Below are 27,127 nucleotides of genomic sequence, written 5' to 3' on the forward strand. Positions count from 1 at the left end.
GGGACCTTAGAAATCATCTTGTTCCAACCCCTGTGCATGGGTAGGGACACTAGGTTGCTCAAAGCCCCATCCAACCTGTCCTTGAACTCTTCCAGGGATGGGCAGCCACAGCTGCATTGAGCAACCTGTTCCAGTGTCTCACCATTCTCACAGGGAAGAACTTTTTCCTCATGTCCAGCATAAATGTCCCCTCTGCAAGTTTTGAACCATTGCCCCTTGTCCTCTCACTACACACCCAAGTAAAAAGCCCTACCACAGCTTTCTTATAGGCCTCCTTCAGATACTGGAAGGTTGTTATAAGGTCATCTTGGAGCTTTCTCTTCTCCAGTCCTCCTTCACAGAGGAGGTGCTCCAGCCCTCTGATTTTAATGGCTCTCCTCTGAATACATTTAGGGAGCTCTGTGTCCTTCTTATGGAAGGGTTCTCACATGGTTCAGAATTTCTGCATGCATTTAAAAGGAGATACCTGGCAGAAGGTTTTAGCTAATTGAAGTATAATTTTTAGAGGAAAAATTGACACCACGTTTTCTGCCAGCACTTTCACTGTAAAATATATACAACACATGAAAGCATTTGAAAGGAAAGAGTTGAAAGTGTGGTTTTCACAAAGAAAATAACTGAATTTTCAGCAGCTCATTTCAAAAGCTGTTGTGTCTTCTGATGTTTTCTGCAGCATTCTCTTCCTAAATCATTTGTCCCTGATTCCACTCCCACTCTAAACTAAAAGAGGAAACTAAACATTATAAGAAATCCACAAACCCCCTTGCTGATCTGATGTTAAAATGGTGGGATCCAGTAATTGAACTTCTTCATTTGGAATTTTCTAAGTCACTCTGGCAGCAGTGACTCAGATGTGTTGCATGTAGACTGTCCTTGTTATGTCTTTTTGCTTAGTGCTGTTAATACACCACCCACCAGCGTGGTGGGTGGTGGTGGGGTACTGGGTGGGTACTGGGGATTTAATGTGGAGAAAAACATCCTTAAGCAGCAAATCTGATGCGGTTTCCTGGCCTAATCCTGCAATATTAACTTTATTTCAAGATTAGTTCCCTAGTACCCAGGTTCAGGCATGCATGAATAATGTTTTCATTACCACTGCATGACTCCCTAGGGTTGAAAATAATCCCTTCTTCCTGGATCCTCCCTCCTCCCATACAACATACATCCTAGTAGATACTCCAGAAATATTTCAAATGACTCAGAAGCATAATTGCTTAGAAGAAAAGTTATTTCTAGCATTTCTCTCTGTCTGACTCTCCTCCTGCTGGCAAAATAGCACTGTCTGGGTAATCATGGGAAACTTTCATGTAGTCTAATTAGAAACATTTTACTTTTCAAGCAGTGTGGGGTTTCTGTCCTTTTTAGCAGTTGCTACTCTCTTACTTTTATTTAACACTTTATAGCATTGAGCTTAAGATTATTGTCTGTATCAGAGTTTCCTCTTTAAAACAGTTCCAGTACCTTCTGTGGGATTTCCTTACACAATCCATGTGTTCCTTCCAATATGTGTTTTATTCCAGGTAGGGGAGACAGGACATTTTTTATTTTATTTTTATTCCAGATATTTTATTCCAGACTGGAGCAGAACATAATGCCTTATCTTGCAAACTTGTACCCCAGGACTGTCAGGATCTTGCACAGGAAAGCCTGTAGGACCATAGTCTAAGGCATGCATCCATACTTATTTTTAAAGAGAAGTTATGACTCTATTTTCAAGTTGACCTGTAGTTTAACTTGAAGAGAAATTTCATCATCAAGTATATTTCTGGAGCATGTATTTTGTTCTTTTTAATTCTAGGGTGAAATAGTTAAGAAGTATACTCAGCTCAACCCTAAAACTTATGAAGACAGACTAGAATTAATTCTAAAGATGTGTGTAGAGGCTGCATCAGAGGCAGTAAATGTGAACTGCAGAATTTTGGGAGTAGGTAAGTTAAAATATACTAACTTTGCCTTTTCATCTAAGGTTTTAAAAAAAAATTAAATAATTACTGATTAATTTAAGATGCCTTTCTAAAAGTACTCTTGACTATTTTAAGCATTATGTAACTTAAATAATTAAATAATTTAATTCTATATATTTTAAGCTATGAAATTATACTCTTAACACTACAGTTTTTTAAATGTCTGTGAAAATAAGAAGCTGACTATAAAGACTGACCTTGCCCCAGTCTGCAGCAGCCATGAAAGCAGTCTACTAAGTTGTATCTAAAATGTTAGGTTAGTTTCCATTTCATTTTTGCTGGGTTTTTTTCACTCAAAACATCTATACTAATAACAGCTTTATGAAAATAAGAGAAAAGCAAGAACTATCAGTCCCAGGGAACACTGGCAGCTGTTACTGCAGTTGGTTTTTACTTTTCCAAACCACAGACTTTAAACCAAAGGAGACCCAGATCTGTACACAGATGCTGTACAGAGGGGGCTGTGAGAGCAAGCTATCTACTTACTGCTATTAAGCACTATTCAAGTTACCTTTCTGGATCTGATAGTAGAGAAAAGACAGTGAAGAGATAGGTTCTGCTAATTCCCATGATGATTTATATCCATTATAGAGTTATGGTATTTAGAAAAAGTAGTCATGTTTTGCTAAACTATTGCTGGGTTAGCAACTAAGTACCGAATAAGATTTTGTTGTAATAAACATGTGGTTCTTAGAACCCTAGGGAGACCTCCACAGATTGACATTGAGAATGTTGTTTCTCTTAGGAACTTGCTGACAGGTTCTCAGATTATTTGCTCTTTACAAAGTGAGGTTTTGGGGGGTCTTACATCTTTAATGTTCCATTCAACTACTTGTCTCATGGCTTTTGTGCTGCTTTTTACTATAAGGTTAACCCTGGGACTCTGATTTTTTCCTGAACATCTTTAGATAAGTGACATAATTATATATTCTCAGTACAAGAGTAATAGATAAAATGTTCAAACTTTGTTGTCTAGAGCTAAATATTTCTGTAATAGACTGACTTAACTTCCCAACAGAGTCCATCAGCTTTGTAAGCCTCTCCAGCCAGACAGAAGTGGTTTGGCTAACAGTGCTAAACATTATTCTATTCTGTAGACCAGTCTCTAAACACAGTCTTGAGTTTTTTTCTGGAAAAGGGTTTATTTTTAAGCAGAAATTACGACTCAAAGTCCTGTGATTATTTTACTTATTCTAAATCTTGAGAGTTACAGCAAATTTCAGGACACTGTTAACAGGGTTTGAACAATTTATTTTGTACAGTTTGTTACTGTATGTCTTTCATATGTGACTAAAAAGAAATGCAAGCATTAAGTGATATGCTGCTATCTTGCCTGAAGTAGGAACATTAATTCTGACTAACACTAACCATTATCCATCTAGTTAATCTTAAGATACTGGGTGCATTGTGATTGGAGCCATGGAGTTCTGTGAATTATTACATGTCAGAAACTGCACTGCGAGTTATACTTAGATTTTGTTATATTCATACTGTGCCTAAAAGCTTGGTATGAGAAAAAAAATACTTACGATTACAAGGAGAAAAAAAAGGTCTTTTACTTAAAGTACTACATAGACTTAGTGTTGATTTTTCTCTTCTTTATTTCTGTGACTTAGGTATTTCCACAGGGGGACGGGTAAACCCCCGAGAAGGAATTGTGCTTCACTCTACAAAACTCATTCAGGAGTGGAGCTCTGTGGATCTCAGAACTCCAATATCTGATGCTCTGCACCTGCCAGTCTGGGTGGATAATGATGGAAACTGTGCTGCTCTTGCAGAGAGAAAATTTGGTCATGGAAAAGGAATTGAAAATTTTGTAACACTTATTACTGGTACAGGTGGGTATGTTGTAGATACATGAAACCCAAAGTCATCATACCAGCACCATCATTCAGAGGCTCAGCTGATCTTAAAAGCATAAACACCACCACTGGGCCTGCAAAGCCCTAATATATTAAGTTCTTAAAACAAGAATTCTTTTGTCACTATATATCATATCTATATATAATATATATTCTTTTAGGATACTTTTTAATAAGGCAAATTAAACAGCTTGCATAGTGTAGGCTTCTTGATAAAAGAAGTTCTGGTGACACAGCTATGCAGGCAAACTGGTTGTTTTTTTCAAAGTAAGGAAGATCTGAGCAACTCTAGTTGGAATAAATTGCTTTTTTCCAGCTTTATAGCTTAATTCTCTTCCAGCTGCAGAAATACAAGTCAGATCAGAGTATGTATCTAGAAGATAAGTAACTGAGTATGAGAGATGATGCTTATTATATCTCAAATGCGTATGTGGGGCAACCTTTCTCCTTTGTTAAGTATATAGTCCCTTAGAATGGTGGCAATAATAACTAGCTGATGGATCCCTACGGGGGGTTTGGGAAGGGGAAACAGAGTATTTCAGATTTAACTGTCCTGACTACTGATTAGACGTTGTCTAAATACAGCATTAAAACATTTCCTCTGAAATGCAGAATTATAATGCTTTTTGAAAGGTTAGTTTTGTACATAAAGTGCATGACTCACAAGCTTAAAACATCTGTCATTGTACTTAAGTACCATCCATAGGCTTTTTAAGAAAGAAGAAGCATTATAGACAATTTTGATACATACATGAATACGAGGAAGCTATGAGCTTGCTTACTGGATGTGTGGAACAAAGACAAGTTACTCAGTAACCAATAATTTCTGGTGTCCATTTTAGATCACTGATGTACATATTTTTTCTTGTCTGTAGCAGTATAATTAAATGTCAATGTCCTGAAGAATTAGAGTCTTCAAAAACGACATCTTTTCTTTTGTTCTTTTTTTTTTTTTTTTTTTTTTTTAACTGTAGAAGTTTTCTTATCTTTGCAGGGATTGGAGGTGGAATTGTTCATCAACACGAATTGATCCATGGCAGTTCTTTCTGTGCTGCAGAGCTTGGGCATATTGTTGTATCTTTAGATGGACCAGAGTGCCTCTGTGGTAGCCAAGGCTGTATAGAAGCATATGCCTCTGGAATAGCATTACAGAGAGAAGCTAAGAAACTGCATGATGGTATCTATGTACTTTATTTTTTAACACATTACTAAATTGCTGCATAGGAAGAAACTTGAAAAGAAGATATTAAGAAAAATAGACTTCTCATCTTTTCTTGGGAAGAGACAAGAACAGGTGTACAGGCAACCATATAGAATACGTGTATGACCAAAGCAGGAGCTGCCACAATCTGTGTAACACAGTACAATTCTTTTTCAGTGATGGCAGTAACCAGGCAAGCTACAGTGGGAACCACTGGTCTCAAAATTACCACAAGCACATAGTAGAGTTCAGTTTTTTCCCTTTTACGCACAATGTAAGGTAATCTGGTAGGCATTCTGTGAAGTTTGCTTGCACAGTGATAGTCTTTCAAAACTAGTTTTTTAATCTTAGACGCACTTGAGAAGAATTGTTTTATTTTATTAACTTGTGGGGATGACAAGAGTGAATTTCCATACTGTAAGTGTTTGAATTTGATGCCCTGCTTCTACAAGCAGTTTCCTGAGTAATGAAAACATGACTGCTGTGGTTAAAACTTGGAGCTGGACAGATTTCCCAGTATTCAGGCTTCAGCGTGCATGCAAAAGAGATGCAAGGATCATAACTGCCTGTTTGTCACCCTCCAGTTCTTGACTTAACCATATCACCATATTTTTCTCTTGGCTTCTCCTCCTCTTCAGAGGATCTGCTTTTAGTGGAAGGAATGTCAATGAAGAATGAGGAGGTTGTTAGCGCTGCACATCTCATTCAAGCAGCTAAACTTGGGAACACAAAAGCAGACAGCATTCTCAGAACAGGTGAGAACATAACCCAAAGTGTGTAACCCTCCCAGGGTTAGATTTTTGGGGATACAGAAGTGGTAATGCAGTATAACACAACAAACACAACTCTACACATTGACGATCTCTCTCTGTATGATTACTAATGGTAATGAAATGTTAAATGTAAATGTGAAAGGGAAGGTAAGTAGAAGCGTATATTAAAAGTTCCTGTTCCAATAAATGAGATGAAAAGTTTCTGCAACAATCAGTTTGTATAAAGTGAGGTCTCAACATTCACATATTGGAAAATTTGGAGACATTCCATTGCAGAGGAGTGAATGGCTAGTCTAAGCAAGCAAAGACAGTTTACTTACTACTTCATAGGGAATATTTTACTGTTTTGGTACCTTTAAAAAAAGTCTTCTTCCTTATACATAGCTATAGCACCAAGATGGTAGAGTAATGCTTTTCTATTTTAGTTTAGCTTACAGAAGTGGTAATGCACTGCTCTGTCTTTCACATCTGTATAATTGGATGATGCGTTACTGTGCAATAAAACTTGTCTTCTTTTTTGCTTTTACTTTTGGAAGAAAAAATAATGGCAAATGTGTACTCCCTGATAACAAACTCAAAATTGTCTTGTCATGGGGGATGGAATGTTTTCCTGACAGTGTCATTTGCTGCTAACAGACTTATTTCAACAAATGCTGCTTGGACATACATAATACATACATATGTATACGGACATACATACATGACATAATTTCTTTTTATCTTTTCAGCTGGGACAGCATTAGGCCTTGGAGTTGTGAACATTCTGCACACCGTGAACCCCTCTCTTGTGATCCTTTCTGGAGTCCTTGCTAGCCACTATGTTAATGCTGTCAAAGATGTGATACATCGACAGGCTCTGTCCTCTGTTAAAACTGTGGATGTGGTTGTCTCAAATCTAGCTGATCCTGCTCTTCTTGGAGCTGCCAGCCTGGTACTGGATTATACCACACGTAGGATATACTAGGCACACAGAAGAATGATAGAAATGGACTAGTAAAATTCCTAATGGGTGGAGGGAATACTTTGCCCAAAATTTTTCTTTGATGAGCGCAGCTACTGAATCAAGAATAGTGTTCTGAATAGTTAGTGACTGTTTCGGTATTTCCTAGTTGAAATATGATTTTTTGTATTTTTCCTAACCTTATCTTACTTCATAGGAGCTATTGTGCAAATCTCTTGGTTTTAATCGTGTTTTAGTCATGTTTGTTGTTAAGCCCATATGTTGCTTTAAGTGACTTATTTATGAGCATATCTTGATGCATGGTGCAGAATATGCGTACGGTGTGTGAAATTATAGCTATCATTTGGGGATCCGTGTCTCATTTCCCACCTATGTGAAATGGGAACTCTACAGTGTGACCAGCTGCTGAGCTTCCAGGCTTCTACCCACAAAGTAAACATGTAATCTTCAATAGCAAGTAGTAATTTCACTGGGTGTAAACATGGGAAGCTGCCTTTACAGTCATAAAGGCTGCATCTAAAAATTGTGGTTCATGGAGGACTTGGTGGAGGTAGTTATTTATCACATTTTTAGAGGACAGTTTCTTTTTAGAAGCTTTGCATATGAAGGAAAAGTATCATGGTCAAGTGAACTTACAGTCTGCAGAGCAGTCCAATCAAACTGGCAAGTGTAGCTTTGAGCACCTTTTTCTTCTGGCTATGGCCAACAATAAATTATTGGAATTTTAGAGTTTGGGGTTTTCTCAAGGGAGTTAGTCTACCACTTTGTCTGCCAAATTAACAGAGGGAACTGTTTATTCTTGGGTAACCAGTTAGCTGAAATTCAGCTACGTGAGCCAAAGCATGAAGACTTTTCCTTTCAAGAAATCTGTTCCACTGCAGTGACACAGTGCATCTCCTCAGCAGTTCTGGTGACTGCAGGTACACTGTTCTCATCTTGAGTTCACCACCAGCCCACACAATGGAAAGTCAAGTCCGAGCCTCATCCTCCACTTCAAGACATTCAGAAAGCTGCGAACACAGTATTTCAAACACCAGTGAAGGCTTGCCTAGGTGAAGTATAGTTTCTGTTTCTTTAACTAGTCTTTCTTGGTGTATAGCTCTGTCTTTATCCAGCTGCTTTTTAACACACTTTCAAGATACTGAAATAAAGACAATTATTTTACACAAGAAAAAACTGAAAATACAGACCCATCTAACTGATTGGCTATCCCAGAAAGAAGGTATCAGTGGAGGAACAGTTACACAACCATCCTGTGTACTGCATTTAATGGCCTGTTTTGACATCTAACTTATCCACAACCGATGGTATTCTCAGAAGCCCAGTAGTGTATTAGTACAGGGGATTAAAAAGGCCTATTTCCACAAAGTTATTCTCCAATTAAAATGAACCAACTTTCTGCAGTCTCTGCTTTCCACTTATCTTGGACTGAAGAGTTTTTGATACAGTGAACCTCTACTGATACTGTGGGGATATAATCTACAAAAGTTGCCTTCGCTTCATCCTGTCTTCAGGAAGGAATGCTTACTAAGAACTCACATCTTCAAAGGAGACCTTAAAAAAAAACCCAGATCTTCTTGATGTCCCCAGGAATAACTGCACAGCCTCTACCATAATTTTTCTCAAATCTGTAAATAGTGGCTCTAAGGCTCTAAACTGTTTGCAAAGTTGTAGCAGCCTTTATGTCACATGGGGTTCTTAGTTCCTTTTCCTATGTTTCTAAGTTTACTTGGTGATTGCCAGTTACTTTAATACCAGAGCAGTAGCTCTATGAGCAGCTCAAGGAAAAACTAGCTTTGTTCTATGGCAACAGGAGCTCAGGTCAGGGGGTAACAGTACTGAGATTCTAACAGAGAGGCACCTTGTTTGCTCTTTCCATCATCTAGCATCACAAGGAATACCTGGCTAAAAGTGATACCAGATTTTCTGAAGCTGGGGTATTTTGGGTATCTGAGGCTCCAGATATGTTTTCCCTTAGGAGATCAAGGGAGGCTGCAAGCATTGAGAATACATAAAAAGTTTAAAAAAGATTTGAAAAGTTTTATTCTGTCTTTAATATCTAGTACTAAAGAAAATGGTTCTCCAGATGCTTTTGAGATATTTTTTCTGTTAAATGGACAAGAACATGCTGCATGTGCAAGTGGTGCAGAAGTCCTTGCAGTTGTCCCTGAGAAGTTTGTGGGTCTATAAAATCAAAAATAATAAATCATATTAACAGCATAGTAGTCATTTTATTCGTTTGTTTCACTTTTCCTCCCCTGTTCAGAAACCTCCCTCACACTTCAGACACTTTATTCTGGACTAGGGGTTTTATGGACACTAACACCCAATTATAACCAGTTCCAGGGGGAGCAAATACCGGATGGTCACAGAACATCTGCACTACTGTGCAGTCTGTTAACTTGTTACTGGTCTTGTGTCCTTTAGAGCAGCCCATACTATGGCAGTCACGGACAAACCAGCCTTTATATCCATTACTAGGAGGGAAGAAGGGGAGTGAAAGCAGAAGACACGAGCTGAATGTGCTTTTCCCAACAGTTGTCAGCATTCTAGAGGCTGAAGAAGCAGTGCCTTCTCATTACCTGCATTAATCTGCTGAATCCTGAGCACGAGTACCACTGCCTAGCCCTCCCAAGCAGAACTGCATGTGACACTCAGAGCTTGGGCAGGAGATGCCTCCATGGACTTGCATGTTTATCATCAGCATTGCATGAGCAAGTACCAGCAGCACTTAAACTGGAGAGAGGCACATGTTCTTGATGGAGTTCACATGGAGTTCTTGATACTGCAGCTTACAATTCACATTACCAGTATAAGACCTTTTCAGTCCCTATACCACATTACTCATCCTTTCATCTGGTGCAATAAAAACCTGCTCTGTTACAGCTCTGCTGGAGCATGGAAACCCACCCAGGGCTTGGGAGGGACAATGAGGAGTCCAGTTAAGTTCTGCTAGTAAGCTTAGTAATTCAATATTTTGAATCTTTGATCTGCCATATGGACACTCAAATTAATAAATGCCTCAGTTTTCTGGTGGTCTTGAAGCACTATCCTCCCTCCCTATAAGTGTATCAGAAGTGTCAAAAGGACATCAACAATGGAGACTCTGTCAAGTTTGTGTCACAGAAAATACAGGACAAGACAGTAAGGCACAGAGTTCATACTTTGATTCAATCTGCATCAGTTTTATCCTGGCACCAACCCATGTTTACTTCACAATCTGAAAGCAGATGCTGCACACTATGGGCATGTAATGTGTTTTAGTTACAACTAAAAAATGCTCGTAAGGTTCTGAAAAAGACACAGCCAGTTTTTTCTTAAGCTGTGGTTAAGTTTGTGTACACAGTTGTAGCACTTGTGGATTGGTTCATTTGGCAAATTCATTAAACAAGATCAAACCTTATACCTTACAGTTACGTCCCAAGCCCTCACTGCTTGTACATTAGTTTGGTATAAAATCAGATAAAGATGACTGCTCTTTCAGACTGAAAAAGGCAGTAAGAAGCTTTAGCTTGGAGGACACCGAGGGGTGGCCTCACTAATGTTCCTAAATATGTAAAGGGTGAGTGTCAGGCTGGAGCCAGGCTCTTCTTGGTCATGACCGATGAGAGAATCGGGGGTAACAGGTGCAAGCTGGACCACAGGAGGTTTTGTGTGAATACAGAAAAAACTTTTTCACTTTGAGGGTGACAGAGCACTGGAACAGGCTGCCCAGTGAGGTTGTGGAGTCTCCCTCTCTGGAGACATTGAAAACCCACATGGACACACTCCTGTGTGACCTACACTAGGTGATTCTGCCCTGGCAGGTGGGTTGGATTCTATGTCAAGGTCCCTTCCAGCCCCTAATATTCTGTGATTCCTCAGGCTGAGAAGATAAAATAGCACTGCTATCCTTTCCAGACTGCCTGCTTCCTAAGGAACCCATGACTTTCTCTCCACCCCCCTTCTCTACAAATGCTCATTCTCTTCAGACTGGCTGGCTTCTGGATGCCCCCTGATCACGAGCTAAACAAAGCAAGTTCTATATAAAGGATGTATTCAGCTGAAATCTGTAGCTTCTCTCCCAATGCTGCATAAGCTCTTTGTGCACATGCACCTGGTGTTCTGTTTGAGGGATACAAATTGTCCAGGGTTTGGGTTTTTTTCCAATTCCACTGACGTGCTCTGTTTTCCGCATCAGCTTCATGCTACAGAGATGAGCAGCAACAGTGGGAAGGCTGGTAAACAAATGATTACACTGAGCTAGGCCAGGTGCAGTACAGAATTTCTACATGAAGTCACAAACATGACAGATTTCTGAAGAAAACAAGACAAAAAAGCACACACAGGGATTTGGATTTGTCCAAATAAAGGTGAGTATCTTGCTCAGTGCCACAAAGTCTAGGTATAAAAAATAATTTCTCGGACACGGAAAGTCTGCATGGAGTACTGGTGAGGCCAATACTCACAGCTGGTAAACCCACACCTCCAGTGCCAGATCCAGTTCTAGATTCCCCAGTAGGAGAGAGACACATTTTTAGTCCCAGCAGATCCAGATTATAAAACATTGCTTTAATTTTTATAACATTGCTTTGGCCTTGAATTAAAGAGTCTATGCCTATTTTCCAGGACTGCAGCTGAAACCCATGCCCTTACCACAGATAAAATGTCTTACGAGATAGAACAATATAGTGAATAATCATTTCCATAACACAGTGTGCAGGAACCCCACTTAAACTTATGATCTTTCAGGTTCCAGCGAATTCAAATTGGTATTTTAAACGCTGTCTAGTTAAGACAGTGGAACTTTCATTATTAAATTAACAATTCATTTCAGAAGCCTTTGTAGAGCTTTGGGGTGAGTGGAAGAAAGTTTTCAGTTAAGGTGAATGTGTAATTGGTTGAGGCTAGCACTGAGCATTACGTGGATTTACTCTGTGCTTCAGTCCTATTCAACTCACCTGTGGCATCCCTGTGCAGTTCAGAAAATATTTTCCTGCTTTCATCTTCCATGGAATTAAGCTTCCAGACCTGCAGTCTATTAGCATTTTCATCAGCATTCATCAGTAGCTTGTGAATATACTTGACACATGAGAATAGCTCCAGTCACTATACACAATGCTAAGGTACAGTTTAAGTTCTAAAGTCTCACTAGCAATCATTTATTCAGTATTTTACCCACCAAAGGATAAAAAACAGCTAGCAACTCCTTGACTCTTAGTGAATTTTGGTCTCATCTGCAGCCCTCTTCAAACCGTCCTGGCTGACCATCCAGCCTGTACACAAGAGGTAGTAGAGCAATTCTGCTCCACCCTAGTTAAGCTGCTGTACCTTTGAGAAAAAGGTGTAATAAATGTATGAGACTGAACAGAATATTCTAACAACACAGGCAGCTAAGGTAAGCCTTACCAGAGAAAGGCTAGAATACCCTGTGAATGCTGGGTGAGATTACAGGACCAGGAAGCAGCAGAACAAAGATTTTCTCAAACAGTTTGTTTCAAATTCAGTCACCAGAGCTCCAACTCAGCAGATGAGCAGCAGTAAGAGCAAGTCTTCCCCTCTCCAAATCGCCAGTCCATCACCCTGGTGGGAGAAAGTGTCTGCAAGAGTCAGTAATGACAGGGATAGAGTTCAAGAACATCCAAACAGCCTCTGCATAACAGGACTTTGCATATGAAAAACCAACATCAAATACATGGCAGAATGGAATATGCAGTAGAATAGCAAAAGCTTTAACTATGCCAGTGCCTTGGACTGCATTTCTAGCCCAAGATCTGCAGCTGGAGTGACAGGAGAAAACTACATGGAACTGCTTACCTGCAGCAGGCAGTGTCCTGTTTCACTAGAAGCAAAATAAGCTCCTTAACAAGCTTGCTGTTCCAATTTCCTAGAGCTTCTCTTGTATGGTAAATTGGATAGGGAAGCAGTTTTTAGACTAAAGCTCTGAAGAGCTTTAAGAAAGCTTACAGAGACATGCAGAAGAGCTTCTCAGAGAACAGAAGCGCTGCTGGCTGGTCAGTTACCAGCAATATGAAATCACTAGCATTTACAGAGAAAAGTTTGTTCACACTCAATACAAATACACCCTGATGAAAGGGAGCAGAAGCACTGCTTAACTCATCCAAAGTCAACACATTTTGCAGTTTAACAGATCTTTAATATCAGTAATGTGGGAAGTGACATCTCAGTGCACAGTAGCACAGAGATTACAGTTTTAGAGGTCCTCCCATTTCAGACACAGAAAGAAAACATGAGGAAGAACATGCAATCAAACAAGTATCAGCTCTAGGTACACATCACAAGGTTTGGTCCAAAAAACCACTGAAACAATTAATCCAGTTACAGCAGACATAGCTTCTCCGAGTCAGGTTAAGATATTGCATCCATAGTGTTTTCCATTGCACTTTCCTTCAGCGAACCAGTGGAGCCTGCTTGAGTGAGATGAGGACTGAACGCATGCGGGACACGTCTTTTGCCTGCTTACTAGACTTGGGATTAAAGTCACAAAGTTGAGCCACACGTTCCCACTCAGTGCCCGGGAAAACATCTTCTGCATCATTCACAAAGGCTTCTTCAGCTGCCCTAAAAGCAATGCAATGCACCTTGTGTTAATGCCCAACATATAAGGCACTCCTTCCCTCTTATAGGATGTAGTTTCTTGCAGCATGTTTTGTAAGAAATGCAACCTGACAGCTGCTTGTGGACATCATGGCTACTTAAGCTCCCACTGCCCCAACCCTGGAGATGAAAGTAGGTTGCAGTAGTATGCTATGCACAAGCAGTGCAGAGGATTGCTGTGTAAAATGTTGGAATACAGGTGTTTGGTTTTAAGAGTAGTTTATTGAGTCTTTGCCTAAGGAGTCACCATACAAACGGCCAGGAAGTAAGGCACTCCTATGCAGGCATTTCTTTAATGGAGAAATGCCCAAGTCTGAACTAGTTAAGCCTCTGCCACTTGATGCCACATTGGACACTTGCCAACTGGAAATTTACAGGTCCCTGCTAGAATGTCTTGAAACAAATTCAGTGTGAGGATTTAAATCAGCCCCAAGGCCTACAGGCCACCATTAAACTATACACTGAGGATTCCCAGTGCTGTAGTGAAACAGCATGTCAAAAGGAATTTATGTCATTAATCCCATGCTTGTGGGTGATATAGACTAAAGCATAACTCGGCAGAGGGGATGACTTCTGAGAGGTTAGCTCACAGGATAAACACATTTCCCCTGCTTGCTCCCACCCTACGGAGATTTTAAGGAGGCTTTTGATATTATGCACAGGTTAGTACCAGTGGCTTCATGGCTGTATCCTTTTGGCATTGCTTCAATACAAGGACAACGCTCCAGCATCAGGTTTATGTGAAATGTGGGGCCCTGGTAGCTGCCTGAGTGCAAGAGCAGTAAGCATCAAGAGATCAAACCAAATCCATCTACTCCAACAAGCAGTACAGAAAAAGCAGTGAAGATGACTCTCCCATGAGGGTTCAGCACTGTTCACAGGGATGGTAAGGTTACAGACACCACTGAAGACAAGGATCACTACAACACTGCTACTTTATGTGACATGACACTTTTAAGGGGCAGTGAAGATTTGTTTACTTAACTGTTCTAGGCTGTAGCAAGGATGATTTATGTTTGTGCTTAAAGGTGAAGAGAAGAAAAGAAACAAGGAGAGAAAGTTTAAGTCAGGTATAGAAAATGAGAATGAGTTTAATGCAGATGATCAGCTAGCTGAACATGCACTAGTAGCTTAGCCTACATTCAACAAACAGGCTGCCAATTTCATTCTGCACATTTGCACTGGATATACAAAACCAAGAATTTTACTGGAAAAAATCCATCAAATCCAGGAGACTTCAGAGATCAAACACCACCTGCAAATCCAGCATTTCACAAGTCTTGGTTTACACCCACCTACAGTTATAGGTACGAATTCCACACTGGGCCTTCAATATTAATCCGCTCAAAGCCAAACCATGGCCCACCAATACACCTCCTAAAAGTGTCACCTTACCATCTGTAACATGGCTATCTTTCAAGTCTACAATTTAAGGGAAGAAATTAAAACATATGAACAACCCAATGAAAATTGAAATCCTTTCACCTCACAGAAGCTAGCATATTCAATGAAGCTTGAAAGTTATGGCTGTATTCTTATTGAATCACAGGCTTGCAAAATGTTTAAGTAAAGCTGCTCCTAAATGTTCTCCCAGCAGCAAATACTGATTTTCCAGTACCACCTTCTTGTACTTTACATCTGCTCTCTATAAGCGTGCTAATTCTACACGTAAGCACCTCTTCTACCCTGATTTATGGCAGATGATTCCTTACCTTTCCTTGGCTTACAGAAATTTATGTGCATGTAATTGCTTGAATATTTTTTCTAATTATGCAAGCAAGTAAGCACAGCTCAGAAGCTCAATGCCTATTACAGAGAATGCAGGCTTACACATTGTGCTTCTCTGTCGAAGTGACTAGGACTAAACACAGCACTCATGTGAAACTGCAGGCACTAAGGCCTGCAGCACCCAGCAAAGCACCTTGCTAAGCAGTGTTCACTGACCTGGAAACAACTGTGAACCCCTACTTCTAAAGACTACTGAAGTTACTTTCAAACTACATGATTTAATCTTAAAAGTGCTGGATGTTGTGCAGTGTATGGGATCCTTACAGGAAAGCTGCACTTAATACTGCAGAACCAAGTCAGTCCAAAAAATAAAGACTACTTACTTATATTAACTTATTAGCCCTGAAATATTCAGAAGTCACCTTCAGACATTCATCACTATTTCTGATCCTCCTCATTATCTAGTTGACTAGCAAATAGAATTAGTAGTTAAGCAACATACACATAACCAATCACGTCAGCGAAGGGTTGTTTGTAGAAAGCTTCATCTGCCACCCTAGGTGGCAAGTAGTCCAACAGGCAGGCAAGCAGGCAGGAGAGAAGAGATAAGGATGAGAAGTACGGAACACAGCCGAAGGCAGTTCTAACAAGCATATTAACCTTGAATCACCTAGACTTACTGTAACAGAAAAGTAGCTACCACATGGAAGGTATCAATTAAGCCACTGACTGAGAGGGGCAACACAAAAGCTCTACTACACCCTAAAAGTTGGGACGAGCTAGTTTAGGACTAGAGTCCTGGTATTGGCATTGGGCTACTTCCAGTGGACAAAAAACACCAGCAGGAGAAAAATCTCACCAGGCCAAGGAGAATGTCAGACACTCCTCCTGTGCAACACTTGTTAAATGGACTCCTCTCCAGAATGTACACCCTGCACTCACTGGCCACAACAAAGCTATAGGGTATCAAGATCTGTGGCCACCTTCAAGAAGTGTGCTGCTCCTGTTTACTTCTCTGGGCCCAACCAAAAGAACATAGCTCAGTGAATGAGAGCTTCAAATCTATCACTTTTTAGGAACTGGAGGCTTCCTTCTCCCTTTAGTAAGAAGCAGAGTCTACCTAGGACTCCACTTGCTCAAGACAAACCTGCTGGCCAAATGTCAAAACTGACAAGAAAAATTTTGTTTCAAAAAACCAAAGCAAACCAAACCAAGCAAACAAACAAAAAAACCCTAGCAACCCTAGGTCAGAAGTAGAGATCTAAGTGGTATGAGGCCCATACTATCATATTTACCTTATGATAGCTTGAAGTTAAAATTCCATGGTGAATTATCTTATTAAGTGTGAGCAAGAGCTTACTAAGCTAGCAGCGAAATCATTAGTTTATGCCCCAGGATCCATAATTAGACAATTCAGCTCCAACATAGGCACAGTCAGAATTTATGCACTAGCAGAACTGAAGTCAGGATATTCCTCCATTGTTTCCAAAAGGAGGAACCAAGGGTTTTAAGACATCTAATGAAATAATCTGTAGAAAAGATTAACTTTATAGAAGGCCACTTCCACATGTTCTAAAAATAGCAAGAAAGATTGCTGGTCTCAAGGAAGATAATTACAGTCACTGAAGACCTGTGCAGCTAGAAGCATGCAAACAAGTGGGTAGATTAACACTTTCCTAGCACCATTCAAACTTCATGCCTTAAGAAATTTTCAGTAATTCTGGTTCATTATCTCAATGGTTTCTCCTGCTATTCTTAAGAGATTTAACCTAGATTCTAAGAAAACTTGAAGAGATAGTGTACCTCTGGAGACCGATTTCTCTGAAGGAAAATTATTTTAATGACTTGAAGGACTAGTGCCTTAGGGCATACTAGTAGCATTCTATCCTCTCTCCTCACTATTTTCATATCCAGTACCAAAAATCTTCAGATAGCTGAAGAAACCTTACCTGTTGCTTGCTTTTGTTTTCTGGAGATTTTCATCTTGCCTGGCATACCACTCCTCCAGCTCTTTTATTGCTTTCTCTTTCCATTCTGCTTCCTGCTTCCGTGAGTTTGCATCTGAAGATTTAAGAATTGATTTGTCAGTCATTATTTCAACTGCATCTTGCTAACATTTCAACTGATGGCTCAGGGTGGAATCTAGTGCAGACAGTTGCTTCATCTGCTCAGATAAGGGTTAGAATTCCTTATTTAAGACCACAAACATTCAGAGGATTCAGGAACATTCAGCTGAACAGAATGCCTGTAATGCATAATTAGGACAGTCCACTGCAGTTTAGAAGAGGCACCTGTAGACTAACTCAGATATAACAAGTCTGTTGGCCTGCAAACTGTTCAAAACCAGAAAGAGTCACCTTGCTACACTAGTGCTAAAAGAAAGCTTGGACAGAAGACTCTGCCTTCAGGGAAGTGTCTGTGCCTACACAAAGTGAGGGAGTTTGGCATTGAGCATGGTTTTATGCTCAGTCTACAGTTCAGGACAAGCTCATCTGCTGCAGCCAGCCCAGAAGAGGAGCAACAGGCTCAGCTCTGTCCAGAATCACATTGTACAGAAGGTTCTGTCCAAACAATTTCAAAGTGAAAAGCATAAAAGTTTGTAGCCTCTTAAATGCAGTGACACTTACCTGCAGACAGCTTCTGACAGCTGTACTTAAGTTTAATTACTTAATTAGTAATTAAGTTAGTTAGTCCATTATAAAGGTATTAGACTAAGATCTGTGCAACAACAGACAGCCTCAGAAATTACAAAATGAGAATCCTTTATTCTTTGAATAAAGTGCTGATGGATGCAGTACTTATTCACTCTTCCTGCCTGATAAAGGCTACTTATTTTCATCACCTTATTTGTGCTTAAAGGGCAGGCTACATGAATACTCTTGAGGTTCAGAGAGCCACTTGCTTGCTCACTCCTACACAGTTATTAAATCTGCTTGCTGTAAGATTAATGTAAGATTATTGCTCACACTCAAGAAGCACAATAGATTCCCAAAAGCCAAAGGCCATGGTTGAGAATTCTGCTGCTCAAGAAGCTGCCACGATGTTACTCACAAGCAAGAAGACTACTGCAACGAAGACCCTCCTTACCCAGTTGCTCCAGGCGCTCCTTTTGCTCCTCTCTCCACTTCCGAATACTTTCTGGTTCTGACTGAAGTCGATCAACTTGGGATATGGCAGAATACGAATCTGTTGGACCATTACTCTCCTTAAAGGGAAGGAACAGTAACATCATTTAAACACAGCAACTGAGTATTTTGGATAACTGCCTGAAGGGGCTACATTAAATTGAACTCCATTTGAAGTAAGCACATTACACATTAATCTGATGTGATACTGCATTTCATCACCATTAACATGAAAAACATCCTGCAAACAAATTATAGCAGGATTGAAGCAAATTAATACAGGACTGTTTCTAGCAACCAGAGATGAAACACAAATTCAAGCTGACTGGGAATTCATGCTGTGCCAGAGACCGATGCCTAAAGAAAGCAGAACACAATACCTAGTACCTCCCTATTCAGTTGTAGACCTAAAGATCCTCCGGTCCATTTCACCTTAAATATTTGCTATGAAAGCAATTTTTTATATATATAGTTTTATGCATTAGAGTGTAAAATGTTCCCTAGAATTTATTTGTCTACTTCAGAGCGATTTGCAAACTGAACTTATATTAATAGCCACTGTCCTTTGAAGACCTCACAGAATTTGGATTGGTGTATGCAGCCTGGAACACAAGACATTTTGATACTTAAGCATCAAAGCAGCATACACACTAGCATACTTTTTTTTAATATTGTGGTATTTGTCGCAGAGGATACTCCACATCCAACAATTTTTATTGGTTCAACCCTACTATTAACAGAACTAAGAAATACCAGTCTTGACATTACCAGATGTACTGCAGCTAATGACAGATCTGGCTGTGTCTTGCTCCCCTTTGGACCTCCTATAGCCCTCAACAGAAGAATAAAGAAAAAAGAAAGAAAAAAGACACCAGGCTGCTGCAAAAGCACAAAGCTTCACACTCAATCCAAAACAAAATAAATTGGCTAGCTGAAGGGCCAAACTAGTTACAGGTAGCTAAAATAAACACTACATGTAGTCTATTCAGTCTGTTCTTCCTTACAAGGATGCTCTATTAAACAAAGCAGCCAGTCACTGGGAGTTGCAAACATAAAATCAATCTACCTTCTGTTGTACAAGGAAGCAAAAAGGGTAAGATACAGTTTTCCCATCAATCTCAAAGCAATTGTGAGGATATAAAAAAGTTAGCAGCAGTGAAACCTCTTTTTTTTTTCCACAAAGCTCAAAGTTCACTTAAAACTCTGTGGAAAAGTAGCTCATATACTGCCTGCTTCCCAACCATTCACTCAAACAGAGCTATCCACCCAACTCTGATGCCAGGCAGTGACAATACCTTAGCCAGACTGGTGTAAAATTCAGTTACACACAGCAATGCCTTAGCATGCCTCAGTCCTCCCTAACATTAATAAAACAACTATCTTCTCTTTTTGTCATCACCATGGCTGTCTAATCTGCTTTTATACACTGACTGGGCTATTTATCCAGCAGCTTAATCTCTGCAACTGTATGCCACCAAGAAGTGTATAATGCTTAATAAAACAACCAGGACACCTGAACTGTTCCTTAAGGAACAAGCAATTTAGAAATCTTCTTTAAATGAGATAGTCAGAGAATGCTTTCAGCATATTAGCCAGTGACTTGGCAAATAAATGTTAAGTCATACCATAAAGCCTGTCAGTCTGCTTGCTGTGGTTCTGTCCTACTAAGCCATAACTGAAAATGGACTGGTGCTTTTAGTTGCCTCTAAGTTCAGAGGAGGGGCATGTTAAGAGCATTAACAGCTTTAAGTGATGAGCTATTAGAACAGAAGTTCCTCTTCAGACATGAGATAAAAGCACATTAGAGAAAAGAAGCGAGAAGTATTAGTCTAGATTAAGGTAAAGTTCAAAAAGTTGAACAGCATATTTTAAGTAGACAACACATCTATCTTACCTGATAAGCATCTCCATTAACCACTCCATCAACAGCACCTATAAAGAAGTGATTGTAGTTTAGCCATTAGATGAAAGACAGAACATATTTACTGATGTCAGTAACTTGTGTGGAAAGCTTTACTACAGCACCTAATGACGTAGGTATGGACCTAGTGTTACCTGATACTCTTCAAGGGTCACTTTCTTATTTCTGCACCTTTCCAAACAGGCACAAACCATCAAGTAAGCCCTGACTCTGTAGAACCAGCTGCTACAGTGTGTTCTAAAGTTGCTTCCACTTTATCCGCCCTGCTTATGCTTCACTCTCTTTCAATTTAAGACCACCTGCACTACATATCCATGCTGCAGTTGTTCATCTTGTTTTGCAAGGGCCAGGATTAAAGCTAAGCAAGGATCTACAACTCAAACTGACACCAGCAGTTTGAATAAGATAGCTGCAAACTCTGCCAGTCTCAGAAGAGCAGAGAGCAGCTCACATATTTGGACAGTGAAACATGGAGACACATTTATTGCTATACTACCCCAAAGAGGCTACCCTTTAAATACATGCAGTTCTCATCTCAGCAAGGAAGGCAGTTCTTTCACAAGAGTGATGCCTTGGGAAGCACTGACTCACCATCTAGGTGAGGCTAATAAATACTACTATTTAAGTTTTCTTACTACAGTAAAAATATTCATACAGGTCTTCGGTACTCGAGCTGGTGGTCTGCCAAGATAAAAGGAACAACAGCACTGATGAGGGCTGCAGCTAAGACCACTGCAGGTCTCTCAGGGCTGCTGTTGCTCTGCATAGGAAGTCACTGTTTGGCACACAGCTGAAGTGTTTCCAGAGGGCACCCAGGTGCCCAGCATTAGAAATATTAAACTTTCCATCTGTTTTGAGCTCCACAGAACTTGTGATTAAGATGCAGAGTCAGCATGCTGACAGGGCATACTGCGAGCAGAAGAGGAAACAGCAGTGTACCAGCATGCTGACAAGTACACTGGAACCAGACAAATTGTCAGAACTTTCTCATTTCAGCTCTCCAGTCTTGGTGTCTATAAATTCAGCATGAAGCCTAGACTACCTAGCAGACTTGATATCAATAATCAATGCTACTTACGTATATAAGATCTCGTTGTCTACAGAAAAAACGTCTTTTCCTATATGACTTTTACAGAAAAAGCCTGAATACCATTACTGCTACCTGCATTTTAGTATCATCCATGAGCAACATAAGTTCTCTACTGGCTTCAGGGTCCATCAAGCTCCAAAAGTGCATGCTGCACATGTAGTACCATTCTACTTAGTAATGATCCATATTCTTGGGTGATGCCTTGGTGTGCCTTGCTTTTGAACTTATGATAAAGCCTTATTTCTAAGGATACTGTTACAAAAAACATGCCCAAGTTTTAAAACACCTGCTGACAACAGGGTAATAATGAACTTCCTCAGTGTTGTCTCAAAGAGGGTCTGTGGACTCAGTGACCAATAAACCAGTCCACAAATAGAATTAAGATACCTGCTTTTTCCACTTCTGCTTGGAAAGGGGTGCTGTGTGGTATATCCACAAAGCTAGCAGACTTTCCCCGTAACACAGCATTTCTTTTATTTTCAAGATAAAGCAAAATCACCTTATATCTAAGCATATTAATTAGTCCTTTTTCACTTTAAAGTGGCAACACTTGTACTTTTTACTGTGTATGCTCAGGGGATAAAGCGTTTTTATGAGTAGGGGGTCCTTCCAGACTAAGGGAGGGCATTTTAGCATACTAATGTGTAAGTTCATAGTAAGTTCAAGTAGTCAGTGCTTTCTACTATCAGTTCAACTTATTGTAATTAGTACTCAATGCTAAAGACATTAGTGATTAATACCTTCTGTTGAGCACCTCTTTGCACCAAGCCAAATTCAGTAAACATCCCCTCCCACTGGTCATGCTGACATGTCTTTGTCAACAGCACAGCAACTCAGATAGAGCCCGGAAGGGTCTGGAGACAAGAAGCTGTATCAGCTATCTTGCATGCACAGGAACCAGGCTTGTCAGAAACAGGCAGCTAGGATTAGTTCCCAACACATGCACTACAGATTACAAAAAAAAAGTCTGGATAGCCTGAAGATGAATAGCGTAACACTTTTATGACTTCAGTCCTACAAGTCAACTTGCTTCAGAGGCTTATCACAGCAATGACCAACTACTCTCAAGGCAATTACTTGCATTGATACCAGACTCAGTACTGCCTGGCATAACAAGATGTCTGCTTAGCCTTGGTCACACACCTCTCTGAAGTCCTGCTCTCAATGCAAAAGACTGCTGCCACAGCAGAAGCAGGACTTTGCAGCAGTAGCTCTTCTAACACAAGTTCAACCATTTCCTAGCACATAGACTTAGCTCCTCCAGAGGTCTTCCTACCCAGCTAGGCCTTGAACAGTATTATCAAGCAGGAGAAATGAACCTCAATATCACCATACATGATGCATATTTAATGAGCTGCTTTCACTCTCTCTCTCTCTCGAACAATGAGCACTCAACTCCCTCACTGCTGCTTTGAGTGAACCAGTAGCCACAGTTAAAGCAACAGAATAGCACACTAAGTGGTCTCTTTCAACCCCAACCACTCTAAGTTTCACACATTCAGACATAAAGTTAACTAACTTCACCACTCAAGGCCTTTCCACCCTTTCCTTCAGGCACAGATCATGTTTTTTCTTTATCTACCTAACTTCTATTGGTAAGAGGATGAGAAAGAATCTTCTCTGCAGTTTTTGTTCAGACAGTTATGCAAGAAACTGAGGAAGCAAGACTTTTTCTAGCTGTAAGTTATTCTCACACTTGTGTGAAAAATAAAGCAAGCAGGTCAGGAAGAGTGCTTCTTTCTTGTGCTTTAGTTATAACCTGCTGTAATATTAAAACCCATTAGAATTCCCTCATCTTCAACAGAAGACTCTACCTTCTTCTGTCTGCAATAATGTTATGACATAAGAGTTCCTGAAACTTTTCAATAGATGGAATATTCTCTTGCAAACAGAATAGGTTTTTCTGCATTAGCTTCAGAATAATGCAGTATCACCATGAGACAGCAAAAACAAGTTAAACATAATCCATCCCTTTATTATAACTCACAGTGCTGCTGGGCAGGTGCTACTCTAAAGCCTCAAGAAACTGATTGTATAGTAAAACCCTGAACATTGGCTGTTATAACAACAAGAATCAACAGCCCCAAATAAGTAACTCTTTTTGTCTGTAGTGCTAACTGGACAGACAGGACGAAACAATTCTTTCCTAATTATATCTTCCCATATTAATTAATACTAAGTAGATGAAGAAGATATTAAATGTGGTTTATGGACAAACCAGCAAACACAATTAAGTTTCTTTATTCCTAAAGATGCAGATGACAGAGAAGCATCATTCATTCAAGTTCATAGAAAAATGACAGAGCTTGAAACTGTGAAGGCAATGTCTGAGGACAGCCTATGCTAAATTTTTGTGCACTTCCATTATTGTTAAGATACAAAACTGCTTGTCCTTGAATGTATTCTCCATAAGAAGCTACTTGACAAGCTGTCACGTTTTTATATTAACATACAGGTTCAAGAAGCCACACACTTCAACCTCAACTCACTCACCTGAGGACATACTAAGTGAACTGCTATAACCTGAAGAAGTTGTACTGTCAAACTGGAGAAAATTGAAGAATTTGACTACAAATAAATGCAGACATTGACTTACCACTGAAAAGATGATCTCATAAAAGACCAAGTGACTTGGTCTTTTTGCTTGGTCTGGCAGCAACACCATATTCCTTGATATATAGTTGTCCTGGTTTGAGTCAAGGCCAATTTAAACCAATTTTCTCTTCAGCAATTTTACTTTTGACCTAAGCCTCTTCTAAGTAACTGTACTAGGTTTTTTTATCAATCCAGCTCCACCAACACCTAGCTTTCCATGAGCATGTATCAGCATGCTGGTTTGAGTCAGGACAGAAACAATTTTCTTTCTAGTAATTTTACTTCACAGTTAAGTCTTTTCTAAGTTACTGCATTTGCTGAAATTAACAGCATGTTTTTTCTACTTCTAGGACTGATAACACTTGATGTTTATAGTTCTGGCTGAAGAATGGCATGCAGAACCAAGGCCACTGCTCAATTCTGAAAAACATCTTACACTTGGGAAACAAAAAAGGCAGAAAACAATCACAGCTGTGACCCTTCTGTGGGGAGAAGCAAACCAGGCAGGTGACCCCAAACCCGACAAAAACGAAGTATTCCATCCCCTACACATCATATTCTGTGTAAAGCTGAGGGATCATGAAGGTCAAGCTCTCCTCGTCCATGGGTGGCAACCTCGGATAACTCATCCATTTGCCTGCCTCCAATCTTGATCCATGCATTCCTGAATCCACATGTTGCTGCATTCATGTCTCATCTGCAATTGACTCCAGGAGCCCAGACTGGGACTTTCCCAGGGCCTGTCCTGAAGCCTTGGAGGTGAAGTGAGCTTTACTGAGGGAAGCAGGCAGCCTTAAACCTTCACAGCAAACACATCCTGTTCTGTGAAGCTATCATTCTGCTTTATCTGTCAAGGGCAGCAAAATTAGTTTTCCCATGCCCAGAAGCTTGAACAGGACAGCTACTTCCATAACAAATGAGCTACTGCTTCACACCAGTATAACAACCCTGAACATGCTGATATGAAGCTATGCTGAGTGAGACACCAGTGCCTGGCACATCATCCCCATACACACACAGTGTCCATCATTACTAAAATTAACAGAAATATGCACTAGCACCGGTTTCCTAGTACAAATATTAACAGATCGTGGAGTTCACTACTGTCCATGTATCTGCCTAGGTTTTTTTAAGTGGCTGCAATTTAAAAGGTGCTGTATGAGACACTGTGTTTCTTACAAGTATATTTCAATATCTCAACGACTGTATCTCACAATACTTGAACTTAGCATCTTCAAACCTCAGTTGAGAGGTTCCCGAGTTATGACTCTTAGCTCAGTATTTAGAAAGCTTCTCCAACAGACCTGTAAATAAGGTGTTCAAAAAGCTTAAAGTTAAAGAAAGCAAATCCACAAATTCCTGATCACAGTGCTTAAGGATTTACCTAAGAATTCTACTTCAAGAAGAAAACTTCATCCATCTATTTAACCGAATTTACAAACCAGTTTAATAAGCAAATCTGCACTTGAGACTAAAGCTTTCTGATATTTATTAGGATACTGACCAGATTTCAAATACAAACAGCAACAGAGCTGACTTTAGAGGCTGTGCTGCCACAAGACAAGCACTGAAACCAACAGGTCTCCATGGCTCAGTTTATCTCGCTGGGCTTTATTACAAGAGGTACTATGAACCTGCATCCTCATCCACAAGATATGCCACTAATTTCAGAAATCAGGTTGCGTAACAAAGACTTAATTCTACAGATGTGAACACTGTTCCCATAGTGAACTGGGAAGCAAAGTTACTCAACTTGGTCTTAAGACTGGCATCTCCTTGAAGTGACAAAGGAATGTCACACAACAACAAAATCTGTTTTTATGGACCCAGTGACCAGTACAAGCCAAGTCTTCCAAGAGAACTTGAACACCAGTGAAGCACAGCATCATCCTACACTTTCAATTCCTTTGCACTTAAGACTTCAGCCAAAAACCCCAAACCTTTTGTAATCAGATATGTTCATTCAGGGCTACTGTGACGACTAACTGAAAACACACTAGCCCCTAGTTCCCAACATACTTCACCACCCTCCTCCGAATGAAGCAGTGTGCTCTGCAGTGCCAGTTTTCTCAGCCTCAGTACAAAGGTTGTAGGAAACAAAGGCTGCAAGCTTACTGAAATTACACATTAGCTCAACTGCTAGCACACTTCAGGATCACTGCCTCTGAAGGCAGAAACACGAGTGGCAGAACACAACGGGTCGGCCATTTCAGTGGTTCTTCACTGCAAGCAGTCTCCTGGCTTGGACAAGACCGAGAGTTACCCCGCAGAGCACGTGGGCCAGCAGCCCCCACGCCCCGGCTCCTCCGGGAGGCACAGCCCAGGAGCAGCCCCGCCAAGGCCGCGGGCAGATGTAGCCCAAGGCCGCGCACACCAAGGACGGCACGCCCGCCCGCCTCGGACCGTGCGGGGCAAAACGCCGCGGCGAGGCACCCACCGCCCGCTCCCACCAAGGGGCCTCCGGGAAAGCGGGGAGAACGCGAAGACCCGCGGGCAGGCCGGGACCCCTGCTTCCCCCTCCGTCTCTCCTTCCCTCCCCTCTTCCCTGCCCAGCCCAGCGGGTACCGCGCCTGCCAGGGCCGGTGCACCGGGGCCGCCGTCCCTCCGCGCGTACCCGAGTCGGGTCCCTCCTGGACCTGCAGTGCCGCCGGCACCTCGCCGCTATCGAGGATGCTGTAGCCCTCGTCGTTCTCGATGCCTGCGATCTCGTTCTCCTGCTGCGCCAGGAAAGCGGCGGCGGGATCCTCCTCGCCGCCGTCCAGCGCCCCGTTATCGGCGGGGACCGCTGGCTGCTGCCCAGCGCCGAGGAGCTCCAAGTCTTCCATGGGGTCGAGAAGCGGCGGAGAGCTCCGGATCGCCGGGGGTTGCGCCTACGCCCGGGATCGGCGAGGAAGGGGAGGGGCCGCTTCTGGGCCAATGGGCCGCGAGAGCCAATCAGCGAGCGGGAGAGGCGGGGCTAACGGAACAATCCTCGCCCTGTCCGGCGCTCGAGCCAATCAGCGCCAAGAACGTCGCGCGTCACTGGGTGGTGCGTGGGCCGGGGCGGGGCGCTCCGCCCAACTCCCACCCACAGCCCCGCCCCTCACGGGCTCACAGCTCGAACCGGACCCCGAACCCCAACCCCGAACCTAGACCCACCCGCCTGCCGTCTGGCCCTGGAGCCTGGTTTGCGGCTCGTCTGGCCCGGGACGTGGCTTCCTGGGCAGGCAATTCCTGGCCTTTGCCCGCGCATCGGGCAGCAACCGGCGTGTGAGCCGCGGCAGGGAGCAGTGTTCCGCTGCCTCTCCGCCAGAACACCCGGTTCGGTGAG

At 41.3% G+C, this 27,127-nt stretch overlaps 2 protein-coding genes across 7 annotated transcripts in view; one reads left to right on the plus strand and one right to left on the minus strand.

The window, feature by feature from the left end:
• Positions 1–8,982, plus strand: part of GNE (glucosamine (UDP-N-acetyl)-2-epimerase/N-acetylmannosamine kinase) — a 33,642-nt gene extending 24,660 nt beyond the window's left edge. For 2 of the 4 annotated variants that reach the window (XM_030467807.1, XM_030467810.1), the window contains exons 8-12: positions 1,799–1,928; positions 3,581–3,802; positions 4,821–5,003; positions 5,666–5,782; positions 6,529–8,982. In XM_030467807.1, the coding sequence (XP_030323667.1) occupies positions 1,799–1,928; positions 3,581–3,802; positions 4,821–5,003; positions 5,666–5,782; positions 6,529–6,764 (888 nt within the window). In that variant the 3' untranslated portion in view covers positions 6,765–8,982. The remainder of the gene's footprint in view (positions 1–1,798; positions 1,929–3,580; positions 3,803–4,820; positions 5,004–5,665; positions 5,783–6,528) is intronic. The other 2 variants (XM_030467809.1, XM_030467808.1) reach the window with 1 other exon arrangement.
• A 3,893-nt stretch (positions 8,983–12,875) lies between these two features.
• CLTA (clathrin light chain A) lies at positions 12,876–26,716 on the minus strand. 3 transcript variants are annotated; one of them, XM_030467005.1, is made up of 7 exons: positions 26,432–26,716; positions 20,106–20,143; positions 18,174–18,291; positions 17,036–17,147; positions 15,589–15,642; positions 14,344–14,379; positions 12,876–13,322 (listed from the first exon to the last, which is right to left on the minus strand). In XM_030467005.1, the coding sequence occupies exons 1-7, from the start codon at positions 26,640–26,642 to the stop codon at positions 13,151–13,153; spliced, it is 741 nt and encodes a 246-aa protein (XP_030322865.1). In that variant the 5' UTR covers positions 26,643–26,716; the 3' UTR covers positions 12,876–13,150. The 3 variants fall into 3 exon arrangements, with proteins under 3 accessions (XP_030322865.1, XP_030322866.1, XP_030322867.1); XM_030467006.1 differs by lacking the exon at positions 15,589–15,642; XM_030467007.1 differs by lacking the exons at positions 14,344–14,379; positions 15,589–15,642.
• Between the last annotated feature and the right edge of the window lie 411 nt (positions 26,717–27,127).

This window comes from Calypte anna, chromosome Z, assembly GCF_003957555.1.
Source record: "Calypte anna isolate BGI_N300 chromosome Z, bCalAnn1_v1.p, whole genome shotgun sequence".
In the NCBI taxonomy this organism is placed as follows: Eukaryota; Metazoa; Chordata; class Aves; order Apodiformes; family Trochilidae; genus Calypte; species Calypte anna.